This window comes from Culex pipiens, chromosome 1 (genome assembly GCF_016801865.2).
Source record: "Culex pipiens pallens isolate TS chromosome 1, TS_CPP_V2, whole genome shotgun sequence".
NCBI lineage: Eukaryota > Metazoa > Arthropoda > Insecta > Diptera > Culicidae > Culex > Culex pipiens.
The window spans coordinates 53769379-53777471 of record NC_068937.1 but is presented as its reverse complement, the minus strand read 5'-3'; the positions used below and the strand labels follow the sequence as shown (position 1 = coordinate 53777471).

Sequence of the window (8093 nt, the reverse complement as noted above, 5' to 3'; positions counted from 1 at the left end):
AAAGCTTAAAAATCCGAACATTCATAATCATTTTAGCATAGTTTAGGGGCCATTTTGGCCACCATCTTGGATTAAACATTCATAATCATTTTAGCATAGTTTAGGGGCTCAACAATCAAAAGTTATACAAGGAAAAACATTTTTTTTTTCGTGATTCGATTATCCGAAGTCATTTTTTTCCGAGGCCTTCGTATAATCGAGTCTGGACTGTATACTAACAGTGATTCTTAAAAACTTTAGATTGAAAATGTGTAAAATAAATTGTCTACGTCAAATGTGTTTGTACCATTGTATCTTCGCACTTGACTTATGAAAAACGAACAATCATTTTGTTTTAACATTAAATAAAACTCATTTAAAATGGTGTTTCAGAATATAAAATGTTACAATTTAGGTGAAATTTCATCGGATAAAAGATTTTTTGAATATTGCCTATTACTATTTAAACAAAGTTTTAAACATGTTTCGAAGCTATTTAACCTAAACAACTACATTTTCTCATGGAAACGCATAGAAACATCCATGTTTTGAAATTTAAAAAAAAGAAATGTCACAAAGAATTTGAAAATGTCTTGGAAAATTCAGTCTTTCTGATTCAACCTGATTTTAATTTCAAATATAAATCATAATCCTTTTTATTTAATTCAAATAAGCTGTAAAAGACTTGACTTTTATTTAACAATTTTATCAAATTAAAATAAAATAATTTATTTTTATAACATATTTTTTCTAGCATAAATTTCTTATGTCTAACATGAAAATAAAACTTTCAAAGTCGCTTCGGATATCCGGATATTTTGTACCATTGATAATTCTATTAGGAAATAAACTAACTCATACATGTCAGCTTTGTCACACGACTGTGGGGCGATATTAAGACGACAAAAAATCATTTTACAGGTATTCAAAAGACCTTTAATTTTGTATCACATGATTTATGGTCGAATACTATTTTCGAAAAACTATCCGATCCGTTACATTTTTATTCTTAATTCTATTTTGGGTTCCTCAAATATTTTTATCCAAATAATTTTCAGTTCTGATACGATTTTCGTACATCTCTTTTGATTTGGTTGATTAAAAATATGATATCTGATTTTATATGGAATAAATGTAAATTATCTGGATATCCGAAGTCCCAGCTCTAATTAAAAAAAGTTTGTTTTATATAATATTATATTTCGAATAATTAAAAAAATGCTCAATTTTCAAGATTATGTAGTTCATTTTAACAATCGGTAAAATTGTCAAAAAATAAAACATATTAGAATTTCTATGGACGGCCCATTTTTATTTTTTTTTTATTGCATAACCAAGTACAAGTTGTTCCTCTTAGTGAGATGTCAGACAAAATCTTCAGCTATTGAGCTTAGTTCAGTTATCATCTTTAGAAATCATAAAATTAAAAATAAATAAAAAGGACACCAATCTCCCTCGTGGATCGCAGTATGGTGATCACTACATTTATTAAATCGAAAGTTTAATCAGATTAAACTTTGTTGATTCTAGTTTTTTTCAACATTGCGATTTAGCAAAATTAAAAAAAGGCTTAGAATTTTGTATTTGATTTTTATGTTATTGTTCTTTTTGCTTTTTACCATTTTTTTTTTAAATTTGGTCTGAGCCAACAAGATTGAGTCGAATTAGGTACACTTGAAGTTTGAAATGTATTATTAAGATCATTTTTCATGAACATTGATTATATTTTTCAAATAACAATATTGAAGCTATGAAACGAATCTAACAAATATTGAATAACAAATTGACAAAATATCTTGCAAAATTTTCAATAATGATGTTTTGAAATTGTCAAAAATAATCAATTTCAAATCAAGACATGATTAGGTACTTTATACGAATATATTGAACAAAAAAATGTATTGAATAAAAAAAATATTTTTCAGTTTTGTAAATCCGCGAAATCCGCGCCATCGCTGACTAAATCCGCGCCAAATCCGCGAAAATCGCGAAATTCGCGAAATCCGCGAAAATCGCGAAAGTTTAACCACCCTGCAGTTGTTGCACCTGGCATTTTCACCCCTAAAAAACAAAGCATCGCTCACGTAAGGGTTTCAGAAAATCTCAAAGTCAGCGTCAGAAGCTTTTCGGAGCGAAAGAGAGAGCCAGCCAAGGAGCGAGCTTTTGAGTTAGCAGACTAGTAGCGCCACTCCGAGTCAGGTTCTGCAACCATGACGTCTGTCACTTTTATTTTGTCATCGCTGGTAAGCTTTTCTGGCATATGTTTTGAAAAGGGGGGTAATGGATTAGAATTTTTTGAATGCAATTTCAGAAAAATATAATATTAAATTTTTGTTTACTAAATTTGAGGTAAAAATATTTTCATAAAAAAACTGACTCGCCACTTTGAAATCTTAGTCAAGAATTTCCAACAGGAGGAAAAAGGCAAAGTCAGACAAAAACACACAGTGCAAAACAAAACTAAATTTTATTTCGCGAAGAAAGAGCAAAACGCGTCAAAAGGTTGCAAAATTCCGTCGCAAAAACGATTTTAACAATGTCGTCCAGTCACTGAGCGCGAAGGACAACGTCGCACATCCCGGAACGGTCGTTTTTCGCGAATTAAATTGAATTTTCCCCTCCGAAAGTGAAAGAGAACACAGATTAGCCAGCGGAATGATTCCACGGTCCACGGCGAGGTCACGGTGGCTGGTGGTGGTGACACTTTTGCACCTGTTGGACGGAGGAGCCTGGTGCAAACGGGTTCGGGGGAACGACCCCGCGGACGAGACCGTGCTCATCGTGGTCTCGTATGACGCGTTCCGGACGGAGTATCTGCGCCGCGGCAGTGCGTCCTACATGGCGGAACTGGGCCACAACGGGACCTGGGCCGAGTACCTGCGGAACGTGTTCCCCACGAAGACGTTCCCCAACCATCACAGCATCGCGACCGGGGTCTTCCCGAATCAGCACGGCGTCATGGCGAACGGGTTGTACGACCATGGCCGCGGCAAGATCAACTATTCGTACGAGCTGTTCCATTTCAACGAGGAGCTGGTGCCGATTTGGGTAGGTGGGAAGGCAGGCGGCAGAGTGTCCGCTTCTTATCAGCGTTTGTTGAGTTAGTTGAAGCTGATAAGCGCATCCCTTGGGGGAGAAACGGCTGAGTCGCGTGACACATTAGTCTTTCTATTCCTGTGGGATGTTTCTGAGTCAAACACTTTGTTGAGATGCACGCGGCTGATGACGATTTGTGATCATAATTCGTAGAAGACTGTTTTTCTCAGCTAATTATTGTTTTTCAAACTATTTCTTGGAAAACGTAGAGACTTGTAGAACAAACTGAGTCAAGTTTGGTTTGTGTCTGGGCAATGTTAAATAAGCGTACTGGTTGGTGTCTTTGCTAAAAAGATTTTCATTCTACGTTATCTAGTCGAAATCTTCCTCCTTCACGTCAGAAACTTTTTAACGTGGTTCAATATTCCAAGTACCATTGAAAACATAATTTCTCAGCCTGCCGCTTCCCAAACACAGACGTAAATTTCAAGTACCTAATGCGATGGGAAATTTGGAAACAGACGAAAACGACCAAAAAATACGTAATTCTGGTTTTGATAAAGAGAAAGCTAAGATATCTTAAATCTAATATCCCATTTAATTGGTTTACGATCTATTGACGTTTGCCAACTTAGCTCCCAGGCCATCATTAGCCTTCGGATTCGCCGTCTTAGCTTCAGACTCAGGTCAGACTATCTAAGCGATACCGTATCCTCCGCGTCCATTGTTAGCCTTCGGGTGCTTAATCCTTGGCGCAGCTTAAGATCTTGAAAATTTTCGTACACCAGAAAATCGTTCAATGTAGCTGCCATAAGAAAAAAAATCCTTTGGTAATTTTTCTATCACTCTTTCTTTTTTTTGTTCACTGAGTTTTACTTCGGTTTCTTTATGTCTTTCAGCTACTCAAACTACTTTTCCTTGTTGTTAGGACGACCTTGAGGTGGTAAATGAGTTCCTTTCACCTTAAATAAGCACGTCCAACTTCGGGCTCTGAACAAGAATGATCGTTTATTTCAATTATACTGGAAAACTTACCATCGTACAATAGTTCTTTCTCGTTTCCGTGGTAGATCAATCGAGAAATTAAAAGTGAGAGTGTGTGCAACATGGAGTTAAACTTTCTATGAAGTTGCTGTGAAGGTTGCCATGACACTTTGAAAAGTTTAACTCCATGTTGCACGCACACACTCTCACTTTTAATTTCTCGATAATCTACCGAGGAGCGCTAAAGCGTGAGCAATCCTGTCCTTTTGAAAGTTATGCATTTCAGGTACATGAAGTTTTCGTCCGTGTTAGGGAAGTGCACGTTTGGCCTGAAATTATAATAATATAGTAAATCATTGCATTGTACCACTATTAAATGTTGGAAAGAAAAAGGCTGATTTCAGTCGAATCGAATGGTTTGCAAGTTATGCTGTTTAAGATTTGCTGAACGATGTTTTAAGCGTTTAAAAACTTAACATGTCACAAAAATATGAAGTTCAAATCACAATCTGTTTTAGACGCTCAACGAGCAGCACGGCGGCCACTCGGGTTGCATGATGTGGCCCGGGTCGGACTTTCCGTACACCCGTGGGAACATAACCTGTTCGCACCTGCAACCGTTCAATCTGACGCTGCCGTGGAACGACCGCGTCGACACCGCCTTCCGGTGGATCCGCGACCCAACCCGACCGGCGAACCTGGTCATGTTGTACATCGAGGAGCCGGACTATTACGGGCACATTTACAGCCCGGAGTCCGACCGGGTGGCCCAGCTGGTGGTCAAGCTGAACGATCTTACGCGGTACATCCACGACAAGATTCGCGAGTTTGGGCTGGTCGAGCGGGTCAACGTGCTGCACCTGAGCGACCACGGCATGGATTCGCTTATGCCGAAGAACTTTATCAACCTGACGAGCTTCGTGCCCGCGGACATGAAGTTCGACGTGTACGGATCGACGCCGGTTCTGCAGGTCGTGCCCAAGGTGAAGCAGCAGACGGCGGATTTGTATCGGGCGTTGAAGAACGCTTCGGAGAAGAGCGGGAACTTTGACGTATACACGCTGGAGAATCTTCCGACGCGGTGGCACTTTAACAACTCGCAGCGAACCGGACCGATTACGGCGGTGGCCAAGCTGGGCTATGGCTTCGACGACATGTGGGAAACGGTCGAGTACTACCGGAAGGCGTTTAACGTTTCGGGTGAGGTCTTTCTCTTTTTAAGCCTTCAACAATTTTTCTAACCTCTTAAACTAAACCTCGCAGTAACGTCCGAGACCAAGTACGGCGTTCACGGGTACGACAACGAGCTGCCCATCATGCATCCGATCTTCTTCGGGTACGGGCCGCGAATCCGCGAACGTACCACCGTTGAGCCGTTCGACACGGTCGATTTGTACTATCTGTTCTGCGAGCTGCTGGGGCTGGATGCGCCGTACTATCTGGACGGAAAGCGGGAGCACATCGTGGCCGTGCTGAGGAATGACTCGCGGGACGACGACGATGACGATCCGAGCGGGACGTCGGCGAGGACGGTGACGTTGATGGGTAAGGCTAAGCAGGAATTTACTAAATCATCAAATTTACCTAAGTTTAAGGGTAACAGTAATGTTAAGGCATAATTATACGTTTGCACCACGTCAGTGAAGCTAACCCCGGGTTGTCTGTCCCTACAAACCCATCCCCCCCCACTTTCAGTCATCTTCGCCGGTAGCCTTATGGCCTCCTTCGGACTGGTCAGCATGCTGGCGTACGTGGTCATTTGGCGTCGACGCCGCCGGGAAAACCTCGTGCCGCACTATCTGTACGACGAGACGGAATCGTTTCTGGACGAAGCCAACAAACTGCTGCCGGCCGCCGTTCACCAACAGCAACAGCAGCAGCAACGTGAGCAGCAGCAGCAGCAATCGCCACCGTCGCCTCATAGATTCGGGGGCCAGCGGAATCATCGTCATCACCATCAACTCACCGGAAGTTCGTCCATCAACGGCGATGTGGTTTCGATCGATGTTTGAGGCGGGTAAAACGGTGGCACGACTGTCTCCTATTTTCTTTTCTTGTACATAATCGTTGTTCATTCCTAGTGGTCTGTGTTGTTGAATTATTTGTTTTCTTATTCTTACAAATATATTTTTAAAGAAACTCATTCAAGATGAGTGAAACTTCTCTTATACAAAAAACACGAGTATTGTTTTCTGTTGGACAACACAAAGGACACACATACGACAAATAACCCTAATACATATCAACACACATGAAAAAAGGTAGTTCAGTTCATTCACACAGCAAACGTAACGTTACCAAGGTTAAGAGTTCACACAAATATTTAATAGATATCTTTCATACAAAATCATAAAATTAAAAAAAAATGTATGATCAAAATAATACTTCTGAGCAGTTTTCTGGAAAATTTGCAAAACATTTTTTTTTAAATTGGTCGAAGCTTTCATTGATTGACTCTACTGCGGAACTCCCACACATTCCTAATCAGCCTCCACCGGCGTGACTTACCTTGGCATGTCGTAGAGTTGCGCCCAAAAGCCTTGCCGCTTCGAAAACTTCTTGCTAGCAGGTTCTCCTCGAGCTTCGTTCATATCTCGTGCCCGCAAAGAACGTCCGAATTCGTATATTTTTTGCTATTTAAATACACTGATAGTTCACAATTCTACATTTTCTCACAAATTCGGTGTCTTATCGCAGCTGACCTGTCCGGCTTGCTTGCTCTCCCGCTTGCTTAGATCGTTTTTGAATCTTCTGATTGATCTGTCAAAACATATAAACAAACAGCACGCAGAAAACGAGGGGCTTGCTTTTTTCGAGAATTTTCCTCAGCTAGCCTACAAAACATAAACAAAATGAAAAACGCAGATTTTCTAGAAAATTGCTCCAATACTCTGACAATACAGTCGCGAAACCGCCAAATTAGAAAGCCCCATTTTAAAGCAAGTCAAAATCAGTCATATTTTTCTAACCCTAAAACACATCATCACCCACGTTTGGCGGTTTCCGCTGAAGGCTCTTCCAGATACTCTACTTTAAATGCTATTCTGAAATAAACAAACAAACAAAAACACTGTTTTTAGTCAATTACTGTTCTTAAATGCACGATGGGAAAAGGTGAGAAAAAAAATACACGCGAGCGTCACTCTAAATCATTTGTGCTGTTGGATTTAATCTGTTTAGCTAAATGTTGCACGTTTTCCGTACTATTTTTGAGAAAAAATTGCATCACGTAAGTTAAAAACAATAAAATAAATTATTCACATAAAATAGCAAATTTGCAGCGCACCAGAAAAGCACCGAACAACGAATTTCGATTGCAAATAATTTTCTTACAATTTTTTGAAAACAACAAAAGCAAAAATTAACCACCCAAGCACAATTACCGATAAGAGTCGCCATTATGTGAGAGACTGTGAATTGGAAGTGAGAAATGAAAAGATTGTCACGAAAGAAGAGAAGAAAAGCCATACTAAACAGTAATTATATTGTAAACCTATAGTAATATATATATTTTAAAAAAATTGTAAATAACAGAAAAAAGTAAGGTAACAAACTCGCACTCTATCGCCGACTGTTGAAAATTGGGCTCTAGGGAAAACAAAAAGAAAAAAAGCCTCTTCTATTAAAATCTACGGAGTCGCGTCGTCGGAGTCTAGTTTTAAATTCGCGGAAAAAAAATCAACAAAAAAAATAACTTCTTGTGATATTTTTTATACAGAATAAAGACAACAAAAAGGTAAACATATACTTCTAAACACACTCTCTGTACTGTTGCGCGAGATTGGGATATGATTTAACGTATGTTTAAAAGAAAAAAGTAACGTAAAAAATAGTTTACACAGAAAAAAATAAATAAAAGCTAAACGTTAGATGAAACCTATCTGAAACGGACGAACATTTCCACACATACACTTACACACACATGCTAGTGAAAACGTAAAATCCTACAACAATTACAAGAACAAAAAGTACACACACACGAGTAAATTTGTGCTATTCTTTTTATAATTTGAAAAAAGCGTGGAAAATAAACTATCCGAACGAATAAATCCGAGAAAAATACGAATACAAAGCAAATAAATAAACTTTTTACG

At 39.2% G+C, this 8093-nt stretch overlaps 1 protein-coding gene across 1 annotated transcript; it reads left to right on the top strand.

The window, feature by feature from the left end:
• The first annotated feature begins 2385 nt into the window (after positions 1–2385).
• On the top strand, positions 2386–7053 carry LOC120432371 (bis(5'-adenosyl)-triphosphatase enpp4-like). Its single transcript, XM_039597567.2, has 4 exons — positions 2386–3027; positions 4518–5199; positions 5263–5544; positions 5695–7053. The coding sequence occupies exons 1-4, from the start codon at positions 2635–2637 to the stop codon at positions 6009–6011; spliced, it is 1674 nt and encodes a 557-aa protein (XP_039453501.1). The 5' UTR covers positions 2386–2634; the 3' UTR covers positions 6012–7053.
• The last annotated feature ends 1040 nt before the right edge of the window (positions 7054–8093 follow it).